The sequence below is a fragment of the Sus scrofa genome, chromosome 4, assembly GCF_054392235.1.
Source record: "Sus scrofa isolate SSC_HxYL_T2T_F1_AM1 chromosome 4, Sscrofa_HxYL_maternal_Yorkshire_Landrace_v2.0, whole genome shotgun sequence".
Classification (NCBI taxonomy): Eukaryota; Metazoa; Chordata; class Mammalia; order Artiodactyla; family Suidae; genus Sus; species Sus scrofa.
The window spans coordinates 27,812,560-27,832,532 of record NC_139386.1 but is presented as its reverse complement, the minus strand read 5'-3'; the positions used below and the strand labels follow the sequence as shown (position 1 = coordinate 27,832,532).

At 38.2% G+C, this 19,973-nt stretch overlaps 1 protein-coding gene and 1 pseudogene across 2 annotated transcripts in view; both read left to right on the top strand.

Moving 5' to 3' along the window:
- Positions 1 to 10,439, top strand: part of LOC146403735 (nonsense-mediated mRNA decay factor SMG5 pseudogene) — an 80,517-nt pseudogene extending 70,078 nt beyond the window's left edge. Inside the window, exon 2 of the transcript XR_014842993.1 lies at positions 7,055 to 10,439. The product of XR_014842993.1 is annotated as a nonsense-mediated mRNA decay factor SMG5 pseudogene (transcript). The remainder of the gene's footprint in view (positions 1 to 7,054) is intronic.
- Positions 1 to 19,973, top strand: part of LOC110260475 (uncharacterized) — a 473,671-nt gene that overhangs the window by 93,862 nt on the left and 359,836 nt on the right. Inside the window, exon 5 of the mRNA XM_085020959.1 lies at positions 13,245 to 13,366. Within this exon, the coding sequence (XP_084877085.1) occupies positions 13,245 to 13,335 (91 nt within the window). The 3' untranslated portion in view covers positions 13,336 to 13,366. The remainder of the gene's footprint in view (positions 1 to 13,244; positions 13,367 to 19,973) is intronic.

Below are 19,973 nucleotides of genomic sequence, written 5' to 3'. Positions count from 1 at the left end.
TACACCCTGATGTTGGATGTTTGGAACGCATACCATTTTCCCAACATGATTAATTGCATTGATTGTATTAACTTTTTATGAATATATTTTTGGATATTTTCCTTTTTTTGTTGTTATTTCCCTGTATTGTGAAAGAGTTAAGGCAGTTTTCAGAAGTGCTTTAAGTTCTGGGAGACTCTGCCTCTTTGTGTCTGATTCATTTTCTGAGTGGGTGGTGTACTGCTTTAACCTTGCCACTGACAGAAAAGTTCAGACTTTATCCTGTAAAAAGAGAAGAAGTCTGTCCTTGCAGTTCTCTTTGACTGAGGTGTTTGCCTTTAGACAATGATTGTAGACACTCTTCCATCAACACACTGGTACTTGATAGTGTCAGTTCTCTTTGGAATTGAAATTACAATTTCTTTTGTTCATCTGGACTATTTTTAAACTACGGCAGCTCTTATTTAAAAGGCATAGGTTGTGTTCCACATTAACCCTGTCCAAATTTGGTAATGATGATTACACCATTGAGTGCAATCAAAATAATCAAATGAAGGAAAAGCACTTATTTTCTAACTCATTTGGCCAAAACGAATGTTCAGATAACACGACTTTGGTTTTTATATAAACCCATACATTTTGGTAAGCAACATCTGAAAATAGGTTAATGAATCATCATGGGAGGAAACTTGGGAATCTTTGATTTTAAAAAAGGATGTTAGCAGTCATTTAAGTCAATCTACCACACAAAAGCAAGACTCATCTACAAGGATTCCTGATGGTCTATCAGTTTTTGATTAAACCCCTTCAGTGGCTAGAAGATTTCTACCTCATCAGACAACCCATTTATTTTTGGATAGCTGTAATTAAAATTCTTTTATTTTTTCTTGAGTTGAAATCTGTCCATTTAACACTCGCTTAAAGATACATGGACTTCCTTTTGTTCCATACAGAAAATGGTGTATTTCTCCTTATCATAGTCCTCTGAATATTTGAAGACATCTACATAGTTTCCTCTTAGTGTTCTCTTCTCTCTTCTTTAGGATAAATGTGCTTAAATGATGCAGGTTTGTTTTTTTCCTTAAACTTTAAGATGATGATGTCTGTATCCCTAATCATCTCTAACACTTTCCTGGATATTTTGCAATTTCTCTAGGTTCTAAAAATAAGGGTCTTGGAGCAGAAAGCAGCGGCTCGTGGACACAGTGGAACCACTTTACATTCTTACAATCTTGAGATATTTTGCCTTATAAATATCTACCTTAGAGATTTCCCCCAAAGTTTATTATCATGTCAGATTTGCCTGTGATATACCTATAGGTCCATATTATTTCCAACAATCTTCCAGAACATAGTTGCTCAGAAATAGCACCTTACTTCCAAGAATGAGATGTAAAATTGGTAATCATTAAGCTCTTTTATAAGGGCTATCTCATAAAGCCACATTCCTTTCAATAGACAAAAATGTTGTCGTTCACACCTGAGGGCCAATCTTTAATCACAGCTTGAATTTCATGGCCCATATTTGGAGAAAATAAAATAAAAACAAGAATTTGTCAAGACACTGCAACTAGCACTAGGCAGTGTTATGTGCCTAGAAGATTTGTGGTCTAATTATTTGTAAAGCATAACAGACTTAGACTAAGAGGGATCTTACACATCATACCCTCCGAATTGTACAAGTGACTGACTACTCCTAATTTATCTCAACTACCTGAGAGTCATTTGTATTTTGATGGATTATTTGAGAGTTGGTTCTACTCTTTTTTTTTCTTCATTTATTTTTGTTTTGCTAGTTTCTACTCAACACAGAAAATTGTTTTCATCATTTTGAACATCTAGATTAGATCCAATCAATCTCTCTATTTAATAGAAAACAAAATCGGTTAATGTTTAATGACATTTATTATTCAAGTTAGCCACAAGGTTCAATCTAGCAATTCCCTAGATATATAATAATACAAATCTGTGGTATACACAGCGGTTTGTCTCTTTTATATGGCGAATTGTATTTAAAAATTTTTTTAATTATGAAATTTATATACGAGTATAAAATGTTTTATATGTATATCGCCACATAGTCCGGACGAAGAAATAGACATTATTAGTACTAGAAACATCCTACCCCCAATGTGTACACCTCTAATCAATGTGTGATTTAGCCCTTTTCCCAACACCTGCCCAGTCCAAAACACAACCTTAGCTTTTGTGATAATCACTCTTATACTTTTATGTTTTTTACTATCTCAGTATATATCCCTAGGCAATATATTGCTTAGTTTTGCCTCTTTTAGGCCTTAGTATAAATACTATCATATTTTATATACTTTTCTATGGTTTACTACTTTTGTTCAACACTGTGTATAATACATCCACATAGATATATGCAGCATGTTTCATTTATTTTTACTGCTGTGTGGTAATAACACGTGCTGCTGTATGTATTATAATTTATTCAACTTACTATTTATAAACAATTAGATTGTTTCCAGTTTTTGCTTTTTTTATCTATTAAAGACAATAGATATTCTTTATTCTAGAAATTCTTTTTATGTGTCAACTGGTGCACAGGTACAAGAGATTTCTCACCATTTAAATCTGAAAATAGAGATGCTAGATTTTAAGGTATATGAATATTCAACTATACTAATTACATCAGGCCAAACTATTTTCAAAATCATGCTATCAGCCATGTATGAAAGTTCTTATTCCCATATCCTTGCAAATACTTGGTATTGTTGGACTTTTAAGTTTTTGCTCATCTGGAGGATATGCTCTGTGCTTCACTGTGATATTAATTTGCAAATCTCTGATTATTAATGACTTTGAGCCTCTTTTCAAAGGTTTGAGTGTCCTTATTTTTGAATTACCTGATTAAATTGTCTTTTTCCTTTCTAATTCATAGACTCAAAAATAATATTTTTGGGAGTTCTCTGATGGTCTAGTGGCTAGGACATGGTGCTTTCACCACTGGTTCAAACCCTGGTCTGGAAACCGAGATCCCACATCAAGCTGCTGCACACCACAGCCAAAAAAAAAAAAGTATAAAAAATAATATACTTGGTATTAGTCATTTATTACAATGAGTGTAGCAGTTGATTTTTGTATATTGATCTTGAATCCACAAACTTTGCTGATTTCATTTATTCAATAATTTTTGTGGGTCTCCTAGGGTCTCCTGTGTATATGAACATGTCATCTACAAATAGAAATAGATTTAACCTTTCCTTTTCAATCTGGATGGCTTTTATTTTTCTTTCCCAATTGCCCTGGCTAGAACCTCCAGTACAGTGTTGAACAGAAGTGGCAAAAGTGGACCTTGTATTATCCCTGCTCTTAGAGAGAAAGCATCCAGTCTTTTCACTGTTAAGTATGATGTTAGCTGTGGGGATTTGCTCTTTATAAGACTGAGGAAGTTTCCTTTTACTCCTTTTTTGTTGAGCATTTTTATCATGAAAGAGTGTTGGATTTTGTCACATATTTTTTCTGCATTCATGAGATAATGCATTTTCTTTTCCTGTATTATGTTGATATGATGTATTACATTAATTGATTTTCAGATGTTAAAACAACTTTGCTTTTCTGGGATAAACCCCACCTACTCGTGGTTAATAATTTTATACATTTTAGATTCAGTTGCTAGTATTTCGTTGAGGAGTTTTACATCTAAATTTATAAGAAATATTGATCTGTAGTTTTCTTGTAATGTCTTTGTCTGGTTTTTGTATCAGGATAATAGTGACCTCATAGAATGAGTTCGGAAAGTTCGGAAGTATTTTCTCCTCTTCCATTTTTTTTTTGTTGTTGTTGTTTGTTCTTTTTTTAGGAGAGCTTGTGAAGGATTGGTATTTATTCTTTTTAAAAGTTTCATAGAATTAATCAGTGAAGTTATTTGAGCCTGGGCTATACATTTTGGGAAGTTTTAAAATTATCAATTCAGTATCCATGCTTGTTATAGACCTACCCAGATTTTAATTTTTTTACTTGAGTAAATTTTAGTGGCTTGTTTTTTTGTGAGAGTCTTTGCATTGCATCTAAGTTTTCTGTCAGTGGATTAGCTCTTATGGGGTGTTTTCTTTGTGGTATTTTGAAGTTAAATGAGGATCCCAAGCAGTTTACTTAACTGTTTGGGGTAGAATTTTGATAAAGAACACTAAATCTGTCCCGAAGCTGGTAAACTGAGCTGATATAATTCCATAAAGGCTGTGAGTCACCCTTTTTCTTTAGGAAGTGAAGTCTCTTACTCCAGGCTATGCAAGGGATGACCAAGGTAAAGACAATAAATGCTTATATTGTCTGTTTGCTCAGGAATTCTTTTCCTGAGGATTTCCTGAGTACCATGATTATACAACGCTCTAGAGAATCAGTTTTTATGACTATATTGGACTGAGTAAAGACATGGAAACTGTGGTTCTGTTTTTATTGAGGAAGACCTCTTTTAATCATCCTTTCATGCAAGGTATGTATATCTCCTGTGTCACAGAGGTACATTCCACCCGATCAAGTTTCCTATATGCCTTAGGACTGAGGAGTTTCCAGTTCTATCAGGGTTATATCTGGTCCTGAGTTACCCATCTGAAGTCAGCCCTCTTGGCCAAGGTGTACCCAGCTGATGCCAAGTATACAGAGTTAATTTAGGGATGTCAACAGAGTAATAGATTCCAGGAGCCCTGAGAGCCTCTCACATGGGATTCGAGCCTGGGGAAACAGCAGGCTGAGCAGGAGTAAGCTCTAGAGGTGGAAGAGTTCAGATGTAGTGTTCAGAGGAGAATCTCCTTTGGATTCATCTCAAGGAGGTCATTTAATGTTGTTTCCTCATGATAAGCTTTTGGACTTCAGGAGTATTAGTCCAGGAAACATCGAGTTTGAGGAATTGTGATTGGTCATGGGCTTCATTGGATAGAGCTGTGCTAAGTTGCCTCATATCAGGAATCCTGCTGGGAAATTTATCCAAATGTCCTCCAAGGAAGAAAGAGGTCCAGGAAGCAAGTGATGACAAGGGCCTAGTCATTAGTGTTGGAGTGAAGCGCAGTCAGGAGCCAGTTCACCTTTGTGTTCATTCAGAGAGAATGGGCCATTCCTAAGAATCATTCAGTCTGGAAATGTTTGTGAGAAAATTGTTCCGTTTTCACTTCATAGATTTATGCCTGTTCTTGTATCAGGGATGGCAAACTTGGGGGGGGGTGTTGGGAGATGTCTCTAAGCCTATTTGTGAGCCTTGTCCAAACCTAAGTGACTGGAGACCTGTACTTTTGGCAAATAGGTTTCCACAGCCATCCAGGAAGGGCTGTAAGAGGACATTGCCATCTGAAGTCAATAGATGTGGTTAGAGGTTCAGGGAAAGAAGGGGCCAGTGAAAATGACTTCAGTCCATTCCTGTTCCTATCTGGCTTTCAGATTGAATCTGTGTGTGTCACAATAGTCTAATAAATTGGACGGCTTAGTCTTTTTTCTCTTGTTACCTTGGACTGTATGGCTTCTGACTCTTAGGCTTGATAGGGAGTGAGATTTCCTATAGAAGAAAAAGAAAAAGTGTGTGTGTGTGTGTGTGTGTGTGTGGCTTTGACTCAAACCCAGATCTCTCTTCTGCAGCTGTTTTTTCAATAGATTCTTTCTCTCCCTTTGGTCAGCTGTATTAGGACTGAGAAAGGCCAGGCTAACTATTCATCCATTCCAGGAAAGGTCTCATGCTGGTTGATGGATTTTGCTCTGGGGATTTTGAAAGCTTTGGCCCTGCTCAATCCACTGTTCAACTTCTGTGTTCTGGTTACTTTCTTGCTCTCCTGCCCATATCCCTTCTCTTACTCTGTTCCCGTCCCTCTTTCAACTTTTCACATCCTAGAAACAGATCATAGATACTTTCATATGGTATTCTAATGCTATGGATAATCTATGTATTCAGTGAGACTTATGTACTTGATATTTTAACGCGACTTAATCTATTGCTGAATCAAAGGTTTATAGTATATGCTTAGTTACTATTTTTCCTCTTTTTAAATGCTGGTCATTAAAAAATGCAGATTCATAAATTGTAGCAACTAAGAAGTTATATTAGAATGATTGGTAATGACAGTATTAAAGGACTTTTGGGGAAAAACTATCACACTAACTTCTTTTAATGTTTCCACATTATATTTTAGTTGTTGAAAATGTAATTTTCCCATTTATATATTGCTTCATATTCCATCTTCTCCGAGTTATTTTCTAATAATATTTTAAAATTATGATTTATAAGATTTAATTATATTTAATGAACATAATGACTTTCTATCATACAGGTAGACATGTATAAGTAATTTATTGATCATAGACTATTTTTCAATTGTAATTTTCTCCTTTCCTTTCCTTTATTAGAGATATGTTTAGAATGGACCTCTAATTTAAATATCAAGTATTTTTAAGTATATTTATACTACAAATATTTTTAACTATACAGAACCTAGGTTGAATTTACCAAAAAATCTACAACCTTGATTAAACTTAAATTTTGATTTGGGAGTTTTTCTTATTGCAGTTATGGAGATTACCTTAAATTTTATTTCACTCTTAGACATATATTTTAAATAGTGTAATGGAGTGCTTTGATACGTGGTAATCATTGGGTTGAAAATGATAATTAAGGAGCTGACCTTTTGAATAATAACTTTCATCCATTTACTGTTCTTTACTGAGCATCCCCTTGAACTAGATATTTTTAGGTACTAGGAACTAAATGGTGAGTTGACTGCAACCTTTCCCTCAGAGAACTCTGTGATCCATTTTGAAAGAAAGAATGATAGGTAAGTATAATGTGCTATGGTAGGAGAAATATAGCCAAGAAAAATTCACAACTGCTTGTGTCCCAGAGCCCCGAAGAAGGCCAGCTCACTGTGAAGGGGAGGTGTCTAATCTAACTTGGGGAGTTAAATTTGGTTTCCTGGACAAAGTGGTGTTTGAACAGAGATCTGAACTGTGAGCAGGAATTGGCTGCTTCATGTAGAAGTTCATACCCACTGTGTTGTTCTGGTGATTACTGTTCTTATTATTTTTGATCTCTTTGGGTGAATACTAATAGGTAGTTTCTGTCTTTTCTCAGAAGACACACATAAGCATCATGAGAAAAGAGAACAGCCCTATGGAGAGAAGCCAAGCAGAAACCCTGAAGGCCAGGCTCCTCTACCAGGATGTTTGCTTGGCAGTTCAGCATCTTGACCTTTTCCTTGAAAAAGGAAATGCCCACAAAGAGGTCTTCAAGCCTCATGTCTTGGCCCTCAGGGACGTGGTTCAGCAAGTCTGCATTAAACTTATGTTCCTGCACCCAGTGGACTATGGGAGGAAAGCAGAAGAGCTATTATGGAGGAAAATGTACTCTGATGTTGCTATGCTGCTGCTGAAGACCAACAGAAAACACATGGACACCTTCACACAGTGGGAAGGCCCCTTGCAGGCCCATCTGAAGGGTAGCCTCAAGTTCTACAAACATCTCTTTCTGTTCCTTCAGGAGCATTATGAGCTGAGGTCAGGGAGCTACATCAATTGGCCTCACAGTGCCATCCACTTGATTGGCTGCAAGAAAGCAGGTCCCACGTCAGAGGAAGAGGTGGCCTGGGCGTGAATGGCCTGCCACTGCTGCCTGCTGTACCTGGGAGACTTATTCCGCTATCAGAATGAATTCCTAGCCTTGGCCACTAAGGACTTGGAGGAAAAGTGTTATCACCGAGTCCTGTCAGTGGCTCCGCACATGGGCATGCCCTTCAACCAGCTGGGTGCTCTCATAGGGAGTAAGTACTATGACATTGAAGCCACATACTCTACCAGCGCTGCCTCCACTCAAAAGTGCCTTTTAAAGGGGCATCTTGGAACCTCAAACGACTCTATGATCATGCAGGGAAAAGGTACAGTAGGCTGAAAAGGTACCTGAGAAAGAAGCTGTCTCCCAGCCAAAGGCAATGTGGGATAACAAAAGGCTGCTGGTTAGCTTTCTCTACCTTCAGAGCCTCTTGCAGCCTCAGAGGAAATTCAAAGCAAGCAGGCTCATGGCCCTGTGCCAGCTGGTCCTGGAAGACTTCCATCTCTATCTTTCCTATTGGCTGTGCCCATCTGACCTGAGCCAAGCCTCCAGAGAGAGGAAGCACCCAAGAAGCTATCTGCTCCTGCCAGACCTCCTCATCTTCCACATGGTGGTTCTTTGCCTCATGAGTGTGCACAGCCTGAAGACAACAGGCTTGAAGCAGCACAGGCCAGCGGTCACCTTCACCTTGACTCTCTTCTCTCATTTAATTCAACACATGACTACCTGCATCCAGGCTGAGCTCCGGAAAGGGAAGCTGACTCCAAAGGTGGACACCCCCAATGACAAGAAAGACCAACAGAAGATAGAAGCTGAGGAGGGCCAACAAGACCTTCTAGCCTCCTGTCCTGGGCCCACCCCCAAATCCCAGAAAAGCCACAGGTCATCTTATATATCCAGTGAGGGTTACAACTCGGAAGCCAGTTTTCATTCTTGCTGTGACTTGGATGAGACAGATGAAGATGAAAATCTGTCCTTATGCTCACAGGTTGGCTCAGAAACCAGTAGTGAAACTTCTTATTCAGACACAACTGATGAAGAGGAAAACGGCTCTCTGAATCCGGAAGCAATGTAGGAGAGTGGGGCCAAATCCAAAGATAGCATTCTCCATCCCAAGGATAAGGTGAAGACATGGCAACCTCTCCTAGATCTGTTAAAAGCAACAAGTTCTGCTAACCAGTCAGCCTCATTGAATCACAAGCTTCCAGTGAAACATGGCTTGCACTTGACACCAGTCTTAAGTCACAGTTTTCTGTTGCCTCCATGTGAGCTGAGCCCTGCCTCCAGTAATACATCTGGCACAGACGATGGTGTGAGCAGCTTTCCTGAGACAGAGCCTCCTGCTGGCTCCTGCTTGGGGCAGGATACCTCTATCAGCTAGTCCTGTGACAATCTCCAGACCATTCAAAAGAAATTGCAGATCCTCTCTCCAGAGGGGCTGCTGCCTACCATCAAGGTGATCCTGGGCTGGCTGCACACCAACCACAGCCTCCTCACTTCATGCCGCCAGAGTCCACTTAGACTGTCTGTACTGCTGAATCTGCTTCCCTCTGTGGGAGACCTTCAGGAACCAGGCCTGGGTCTATCCCACCATCTTCGTGACCTGCTGCAGAGCTGTAAGGGTCCAGACCTTTCCAAGCTGCAGCAGCTCCCTGAGGACATTGCCCTGGGCCAGCACATTCCATGGCAGGCTTCCCAACAGAGGGTGGGCCTGGAGCAGGACCCACTTCCACTCAGCTTCCAGGACAAAGCTGCCCTGCTCATCTGTTTCCTCAGAAGCTTTGGCCACTTTGCAACGACACTCCCTGGACTGTTCCTGAGGTTTGACTCTAACCTGGGGGTCTTTGTGAGCACTAGGCTTAAAGGACCAGATAGCCCATCTCAGCAGTTTCTAGAGAGAATTTTAAGGATCAGGTTTTCCAAAGACATAGTTCAGCTCTGGCTTCAGCGTGAAGTGATGCAGCTAGAGAAGACCTTCAGGCATCTCCAGATTCAGTCAGCTTTGACCCCTTGCCTGTTCCCCAACCTTCGGGCCCTCTGTGAGCACCTTCCAGTCATCCAGCAGCTTTCCACGAGTGGTAAGTTTCTCCTCCTCATACCCAAGATTGTGGTTGACATACTGTATGTCCTGAGGAGGAAAGACCGCTGGGCTTTGGTGGCCATCGCCTTTCTAGAGGACGCGCTGAAGAGAGGGAACCAGTACCTTCTCTGCCAATCCTTTGTGTTTATGAGGTTTGTGAGGCCCAAGATGACCAGGCCAGATTCTGACGCCGGGGACCTCTGCAAGGGTCTGCTGGACTCATCCCAGCTGGGGACCCCTGAGCCCAGGAGCATGATCACAATCATCACGGGCATCTGTTTGGACAACTCTAGGAATTTCTCACACCCTCTGCAGTTGGCACTGGGGACGGCAACTGAAGCTGGTATGGAAATCAAGAACATTTAGCGCTTCCACAGGGAGTGGAAGACGGTCAGCTGACACAGTCACATCCTCTTCTTCCTCCTTCGGCTCTTATACCTCAAACTCAGTGTGTTCACCTCTTTTTAGTACTTAATGTTAAAAGCAGTCATTGTGTAAACTCACATTTGTATCTACCTAGGGGTAGAGTCTCTGTGTACGGACTCCCAGAGACCTTCGTGGTTTCTTCTCTGTCATCTTGGCTTGATAATATGTTCTCTGTCTGAAATATATCTCAAGATTAAATGAACTCATGCTTAGCGTTTTTTGTGGTAAAGCAGCAAGTTAAGGAAGCATTTCCAAGGCCCCACTCAGCTGGGTAGATTTATAATTTGCTTTGCTCTGTTTTGCGACATGAAACTTTTTAATGCTCTTTTATTGTGATGCGATCATGCCTATTATCTGAGGTAGGCCTTTGCTAATTGTGAAAACTTAATAAATGGAGAGCAAATATTTTGATTAGCGTGAAGGGTTTTATTGCAATTCCTGGTTGCGTCTTTACCTTCTTTTATGCTGTATTCAGGTTCTTCCCTTTAGGCTAGGACTAGGTCAGTGGTCCAGACCTCTGCAGTAGGATTTCATTTGCTCCCTTTAATTAAGCATGACAGCAATAGTCCCAAGGATCAGCATATTTGGTTCAGCTTTTGATAATCTGGGAGTAGATATTTCATGGTACAATATTGGTATTTTTTCTTACATCTGCTCACAGTTTCCAATTTGGCTACCCTGACATTGTCTTTTGCTTTATTATTATTTTTTTGGCTCTCAGATGTTTTGTGAGACCACCTGTCACCTCCTACATGGCATATAGGGTAGCTTTGTTCCTGCTATTAGCAGAATGTGGACCCTGTAAATATTGGGTACAAGTTAAAATCTACCGTGTTACTCCGATTGGCATGTGTTAATAGTGTAATGTTAATTTCCTCTCCTCTGCCCATCCCCAAAATGTTCTTCCCTGATAAACTATCAAATTTCAAAGCCAAGTTAATATTCTTTCAGGGTCTCAAGTTCTTGAGGCATCTGAATCTTCCTCTGCTGGGTATATTCCTCCCCAACACAGCCTCAGATCCGATTGCTCCCCTCAGAAGCAGAGAAATTACCTTCTGAGCTATTTCCTCACTCCTAGGTTCTCATTTCTCAGTTATCTTTGTGTTTCAGTTAAACTTATGTCCCTTCGCCTTTCTCATGCTTTTTAAATTATTTTCTTATACTTATTAGAAAAATCTCAATAAATGTAAGAAGAATAGGAAAAAGAAAAACCCCAAGATCATTTCACCCTAACATTAGCATTTTTGTTTTGAGTTATTTATAACTCATCATGCTTCCTCTGCATGAATATTTTTCTTACTTGCGATTATATTCTATAAATACCTTTTCAGCTGTCTTTTCTCCAAATTACAGACACTTCATATATTATTGCATTATTCCTTGCCCCCTTAGTAGCTCCTTCCTATTATTGTTTGCATAAGCATTAATCTTTCTTTTCTAATATTTGTATTATTAAATTATTATATGATAAAGATCTTAGAATTAGTTCTGTCGTATAGATGACTAGAAATTGATTTACTAAGTTAAAAGGTATAAATATATATGAACATAATATGTATATATATATATGTATGGACATAAATTTTACATTGCATTACCCCTTTGTGTGCATCTACATGTGTATGTACATATGCATATAAATGTGATTTTTTTTACAAAGCCCTGCCAAATGGCTTTCCAAGAAAGGAGTTTCTATCCAAGAGGGGAATAAGCATTTTATGTCGTTTTATCCCTATATTTTTCATAAGGTATATTATGATTATTTTCTTGTTTTTTCTTGATTTTTAAAAAGGGACCATGATTGATATGGATATACCATAATTTGCTTAACCGTTATCCCATTTTGGGATTTTTTTGGTACATCTTTTCTGGTTGTAAATAACATAGATAAATTTTTGTACACATCTATGCTTATTAGAATAAATTCTTAAAAGTAGAATTACTGAGGCAAAGGATCAGAGTGCATTATGGCTCTTAATATACTAAAAATAAGACTAAATAATAATGATATTAAATGGGCCTCCTAAAAGTTTGTAAGAATTCTTACTCCCCAGAGTATGAGTGTGCATATTTCATTGCATTCAATTCAGAGAATTTCAGTTTTTTTTGCCAATTCAAAAAGTGGAATTTTAGTTGTATTATTAACCATAGGAGTTGGAAATAAATAGCTTAGTGGCTGTATTATTAATTTTAAGTTTTTTTGCTCAATATTTTTTTGCTTAATATTTTAAAATGTTTTTCTTATTTCTTATTGCTGTCATCTGCAGTCAACCTAAAACAAATGAAAGGGCAAATTGGACCCTAAATATACCTGCCTAAATCAGATAGCTGACTGCCCTTATATTCTCTGCCTTGCTTGCTGCAACCTGCCAGGTAGAGTGTTATATTCACATGAAAAAACTGATAATAGTGATGGCTCATGAGGGGGGAAAAAGGAACTCAAAACATGCAGTGAAGCAGAAGAAAATAAGAGAACAAGAATAGATTATTTAAAAAATGCAAGAAAATCATGGATGTGGAGAAGAGACTTGTGGCTGCCTGATGGGAGGGGGAGGGAGTGGGAGGGATCGGGAGCTTGGGCTTATCAGACACAATTTAGAATAGATTTACAAGGAGATCCTGCTGAATAGCATTGAGAACTTTGTCTAGATACTCATGTTGCAACAGAACAAGGGTGGGGAAAAAAATGTAATTGTAATGTATACATGTAAGGATAACTTGATCCCCTTGCTGTACAGTGGGAAAAAAAAAAAAAAGAAAAAAAGAAAAGAAATAATCACACACACAAAAAATGCAATCAGAACTGTTTTTATGGTAGGAGATATTTGGTCTTTTCACATATGAAAATAAATGTTCATTTGTCACTGTGGAAGATCTCCCTCTTAAAGAAGCCTGGATGGGAAGTTCCAAATTGCACATGGGAAGGAAAGCTCTAATCTCAATAGTATGAATGGGGTGAAGACAAGAAAATGTAGGGCAAGGCTAGCTGTTCACACAGTAGACACTGGGTTGTGTCTCACAGTGGGTTTTTGTTCTTTCAAGCCCAGGAGCCAGTCCCATTCTCATTCTTATTGCGAAAAGTAGGTCATTTTAAAATGTCTTGGCGGCTGCAGCTGCTGATGCATGGCATATTCCCCCAAATCAGCAATTATAGCAGCAGCTAACCCACCATAGTTCTGCTAACTTTTTTTTAAATTTTTTTATTTGCAGGAATCTTTCCCTGAGAAAACCTGCTGTTGGGTTCTGTGACATTTCCTTGCTTTCACTTGCAGAAGTTTTGAAACTACAGATGTTCACCTGATGATCAGCAGACACCCCTGTTCTGGACTTAGGTAAACACTGAGAAACACTGAGAAACACTGAGCCAGGGGTGGGCTGCCTTGAGGATGCACTGTTGTGAATTCATGATCCATGTCACAAATGTCTCTTGCATGGCTTGCTGATTCCTGGTATAAAAAGCCTTGCTTAATCTTTGGAAGGGGTATGAGGCAAAGAGCATGTTATTGCTACTAAATGACTGGACTTTGGTTTACTTAGAGAATATACACCAATGAAGTCAGCCCCTGCCAGACAAAGCTCTTTAAAGAGAGAGGCATCTTAGATTACTTGTTGCTTCCATTCATTCTAAAATGTTTGTTTTCCTTTCTTCCTTTTTTTTGTTTTTTGTTTTTTGTTTTTTGTTTTTTTAGGGCTGCACCTGGAGCATATGGAAGTCCCCAATCTAGGGGTGGAATTGAAGCTGTAGCTGCTGGCCTATACCACCGCCACAGCATTGAGGGATCTGAGATGTGTCTGTGACCTACACCACAGCTCACAACCACGCTGGATCCTTAACTCACTGATTGAGGCCAGGGATGGAACCTGCATCCTCATGGATACTAGTCAGGTTCATTATAGCTGAGCCACAGTGGGAACTCCCTAAAGTGTTTTTTTTTTCTAAAAGTACAGTCTTTTGGCATAGATCCATGCAACTGTGGACAAAATTTTATACACTAGGAGACCTAATTTTCTCTTATAGTTTTTTCTTCTCTTCATCATTGTATATTAGGAATGATATACAAAAACAACAAGTACAATTTTAAAAGTATAGTGCCTAAATCTTAGTATTTGCATAGAGGCTCAACTGGGGAAAATAACTCTTAGAAGTTTTATTATCATCTGGAATTTTGATAAGGGGAGCGCCGTTTGATGCATAAGAATTTATCGCTGGGTGTGGCTACGAACAATTCTTCCTATGAATAATGATATGAACAATTGCTTTCTAATTTGCTTTTTACTCTAGGTTGTAGAAAAGAATGCTAGATTTTCAGATTAGGAGGGTAAAATCAGTCAAGTTCAGCAATTTTCTCAAAGGCCTGCAGCTCTTAAGGGACTTACCTGAGATTCGATTCTAGATATATCTAGCTCAAATCTATCCCAAGTAGATCTGGTTCACTTATATGCATACAAAAGCATATAGAGTATATCTCTTAATCAGGCAGGAAGAGGACATCTCAGTGAAGCTTGGCGAGAACCTAAAGGGCAGCTTGTGGGACACAAAAGCAACCCTCACTCTTCCCCTGTCTGATTGCCCTGGCCCTATGAAAACTTAGGGAAAGAAAAGTTAGTGGAGAGAGAAACAGCCCTGACTGGTAGTTTCAACTCTGACTTGAGATGATGTTTACTCATTAAGAAACTACTTTAAATGGGAAGGTGCTGAGTTATTTCACTAGGCAAGTTTTATACTGAGTTATTTTACAAGGCAAGTTTTACATTTTGAATGGAATTGGTTAAAAGATAAGTTGTGTTTAGACAATAACCAGAACTAGATTTTTCTTTTCTACAGATGAATTATGGTGTGTAAATTTCAACCTTACTATGAATGTGTGATGCATGTGATTTTTAGGCAGCTAGAACATATATTTATTCTGGTTGAATAATATATTTTGACGATAATAATTTCTCTGATGATCTGAAGACTCATATTTCCATCTGCCTCCTCTATGTATCTGCTGGAATTTACCACATATCTGAAATTCAGCATGTCTGGAGGTGAAGTTATTATTTCAACCTGACCTGCCCCCCCCCCATTGTCCTTATTTTGATAAGTGGCATTTGAGCAAATTTCAAACACTGGTTCCATTCTCTTCTAACTACCCACCCTTAACCAAAAGGTTTAATTGTAAATAATATAAATCTATTTAGATGAAATTGGATAAATAGGAATTTGATTATGCAAGGAGGACCGGCAAGCCTGAATTTTTAGGGCAGGCTGGACACTCTTGGACAGGACCTAATGCTGCAGCCTCAAGCCAGCATTTTTTCTTTCTCATGGATTAGTTTTTCTTGTAAGGTCTTTATGATCTTTCACCTGATTGAATGAGCCCACCTTATTACCTCATTGTTGGGATAATCTCCTTTACTTAAAGTCAAGTGACCATAGATGTTTACCACACCTACCAAATACCTCTACAGAGATACTAGATTGGAATCCCATTCAATAAATAGTTACCATGGTCTAACCAAATAGATACATAAAATTAACCGTTATACATTTGCAATTCCTCTATGATTTCCTAAACATAGCAGTAAGCAATTATCAACAACTTGCTGAGTTCTTGTTTGTTCTAGATATACTATGTTTGCTGCAGTGGAAGCATGAAAACTAAGACATATTTCTTGTCCTTGAAGAAATCACAGTTCTAGAAATAGAAATTGACATCTTATCAAATACATTATAATCACTGTAGAATGAACAAGATGTTATACTGGAGAGGAGATAGTGACTCTGCCATCTAGGAAGTTTATAAAATACGTCTTTCTGTTCAAACTGTCTCTAAATCTACTGTTTCCATCCATTGACATTAAGGTAACTCAAGTCCTCTTCAGCACCAGCTGGAAATTTGCTGTATCCTGCTAATGATTCTCCTATTTGCACTTCAAGTCTTTTTTTTTTTTTTTTTGTCTTTTTGCCTTTTCTAGAGTCGCTTTCCGCGGCATATGGAGGTTCCCAGGCTAGGGGTCCAGTCGGACCTGTAGCCACCAGCCCATGTCAGAGCAACAGCAACGCAGGATCTGAGCTGTGTCTGTAGCCGACACCACAGCTCACGGCAATGCCGGATCCTTAACCCACTGAGCAAGGGCAGGGATCGAACCCGCAACCTCATGGTTCCTCATAGTCGGATTCGTTAACCACTGCGCTACGACAGGAACTCTTGCACTTTCAGTCTTATCATACCTCCACCTTGCCACCAGAATTATTGTGCTCTTATACACCCGATTATGTCTCTTTCTTAGTTAAAAAGCAATGGCTCATCATTGCATAACAAGTCCAAATTCCTTAGTGTGACATACACACTTTGGAACTAGATGGCCACTTTCTATTCTTTTCAGATTCATTCAGCATTTCCTTCCCCTCAAACATAAATTCCATTTCCTGACTACAATAAATGGCTTGAAATTCTCTGAACTTATCATTTCTTTTTTTCTTATATCCAAGCATTTTCACACACTGTTCCCTTTGTCGGGAATGCTTTCTTCCCCATTTTATGTTTTAGTATAGATTTTATGTTTTATTTAGATTTTATTTATTCTTCTGATTTCAACATAAATATATCTTCTGTGAGGGCTTCTTTATTTCTGAATGAATTTATTTGCTCTCTCTCTGTACAGCCATTGTTAAACTCATATATTGCATTGGAATGGTGTCTTTCTCTTTTACTAAACTTTAAGCTCCATAGTAGGATGAACTACATTATGAATTTAATTTTATTATCATCCTCTCTCTCATGCCTAGATTTGGGCCTGGAACATGCTAGATATTTAATATATATGTAGGTATCTACATATTATAGATAAGAAAAGTGATTTGCACAATTTTCTAAGCTAGTACGTATAAGTGTTACTTGAAGTTAATGTTGCACATTATAAAAATCCTAATACAGTTTAGAATCATTTTTGAAAATTAGATATTTTTTCTTGCCTATGAGATTGAAGCTACCCTCAACTTATGAGGATCTTAGTTCAAGTCTTTACTATATCACTTACTATTTATGTATAATTCTGATCAAGCTACTTCATTATTCTGAATTTTGTTTCCTCAAATATTACCTGATGCACAATGTTAAGGGAATGAAACTAAGTCATGTGAAAGTCTTGTAAATGAATGCCCTACCTAAACACCACTGTTGCTCATGAAGCTGCTTCCTGGGTAGTGATCTTATGGACCCTACAGCTATGGAAGATGACTCATTCCATCATAACATCATTTTTGTATCAATTTGGGAAATTTTTTTTCTTCTCTCTTCATCTAGGTCTATGAGGACAAGAAATTACATCCCCTCTTTGCTAAGAGAGTTAGGGAAATATGTACATTCCTTTCTCATTTGGGTTTGAATCAAGACCAAGGGATATGAAAGCCAGATGATTTCCTATTTGGCATCTTATTACATGGCCATTTATCATCCTTTTCTCCTTATCACTGTGTATCTGAGATTTAAGGCTTAGGCAATAGGAACTGCTTTGCATACTAAGGACAAACACTGAGCTTTATTACAGTTTAGATGAAATATGTGCTTTAAAACATAAAATGAGCTCGTATCTAACTATGACATACAAAATAAGTAGAAAATATGATATCTACTTACAAATAGCTTGTAGGGTACTGTTGTATTGAGACATTCTAATGTGAGAATAACAATGAACTTTATAAGAAATTCCCCAAACATACATTGACTTAATTTTAGATTACATGTATATAAATATCAAACTTCATAAAATAAATTGATATTCATGACATTTGAGGTTTTTACATACTGGAAAAAATATTAGTTTTAACCTATCATAAATTTAAAGGAAACTGATTCTTAAATCAAATCTACAGAAATAAATCAATCCTACTAACAATTCTGGTCCCTTGCTGCAAGCTTTATAGGAAATATTTTGTTGTTGTGTTGCTCAATCTTTTTTTTTTTTTTTTTTTTTTTTTTTTTTTTGTCTTTTTGCCATTTCTTGGGCCACTCCTGCGGCATATGGAGGTTCCCAGGCTAGGGGTCGAATCAGAGCTATAGCTGCTGGCCTACGCCAGAGCCACAGCAACGCAAGATCCGAGCCGTGTCTGCAACCTACACCACAGCTCACGGCAACGCCGGATCGTTAACCCACTGAGCAAGGGCAGGGATCGAACCCGCAACCTCATGGTTCCCAGTTGGATTTGTTAACCACTGCGCCACAACGGGAACTCCATGTGTTGCTCAATCTTTTAAACTCAACCTATGCTTTTATTATTCTCAAGGAAAATATGAGATCATTTAATACAACTGTGCATTCCTGAAGTTATTATGAAATCAAAGGAAATCTTAATATACCAGGTAGAACTGCTGGTCTTTTTCAAATAGTTCATGTCTTAAATGACTATTTCAAATGAATTGTTTACAACCTGCCATTGGATCTGTAAAGTGGGAGAGCACTAGTGGTTCATCTCGAGGATGTCCATCTTGATTTTACTGCACACCTGTTAGTTCTTCTTGGCTCTTCAGGAAATGCCAACACACACCTTTCCAAGCAAACTTCTGGATTTTCCTACTTAAAGGCTGTGTCCAATGTAAGTGTTTTCTTCTTTCTCTTAATTAAGTCACTATAATGTAGTGCTAAAGAATATGGGCTGTGAGCCAGCCATTCCTGCCTCAGTCACTTTCTAAAGCCAAGATAATGGGTGAGTTTTTGATTTTTCTGAATCGATTTCCTCACAGAGCTGGCATGCAGATCAAATGAGCCAATATGTGTAAAGCACTTTGCAGGATGCCAGGCACATAGTTGCACAAATATAGCTATGAGTTATAACTTTCTTGAATTACAACTCTAGTTAGAAGATCTGAATGGTTTTTTCTGTATCAAAACCAAATGGAGATGATCCAGGGCAGAGTATTTCTAAGTTAACATTTCTATATTCCCAGTTTTATTTAAAAAAAAAAAAAACCTGTCTCTGACTTGGAATAAATTGAAATAATCTGAAATTGGAAGTCAAAATAGAAAAATTTGGTATCATTGATAACTGTTGAATGTTAGAGCTGCAAGAGCCTCTGCAAATGATCTAGAACAATCTCCTCTTCTTAAAAATAAGGCATTTGAGACCTAGAGAAGGTAAGCGACCTGTTCATGGTTATAGTATAGCTAGAGAGCGGCAAGGTTGGAAGCCCCACTTTGGCTCATTCTTGGGAAAAAAATGACACAATGTTTTTCCTCTTTAGCCTCTTAATGCAGTATATTGGTCTAATAAACTATAGTTTTCAAATGAGTTATAATTTTGAACTATACAATATTTAAAATATTAAGGACTCCCAAGGGTGAATGTTACAGAACAGAGCCCCACTGCTAATTTATTCTCATATTTTCAAATAAAACCAGAGGTATATCAGATTGAATGAGTTTATTTGTAACTCTCTGACTCTGATTAATTTATATGGTACCAGTTTAGACACTCTCACTCTCTGCTCTCGGAGGGCTTAGTGTCAGGAAGGAAACCTGGCATTAAAGTCAGAGCAGATGTGCAGTCACTTCCTCCTCTAGCTTGGCTCAAGCTGCTGGTATAATCACTAGTCTACTCTAACATTCAATTTTTGGATCACTGCCTTAAAAAATAATAACATTCAGAATGAGACTCTGGTTCAGAAATCCTGCCGCAGTGGGATGATCCTTTGTATATTTGGTTGAGTGAAAATTCTGGGAGCAGACAGGTCGAGTAGGCATGTAGTTAATGCAATGTCTCTTCTTTGTGTAGAATCATGAGTGCTGTTTCCATAAGGAAGTCTCCCTACTGATGACATATACCTTGCACATAATGTTTATTCTATGGGTCCAACCCTGATTGTATTTCCTTTTCTGGGTGTATGGTACCTATTTGCCAAGCAGGGTGGCTACTCATTGTATGTGTTCTTTTTATTCTGAGTCTCCTAGGCAAGT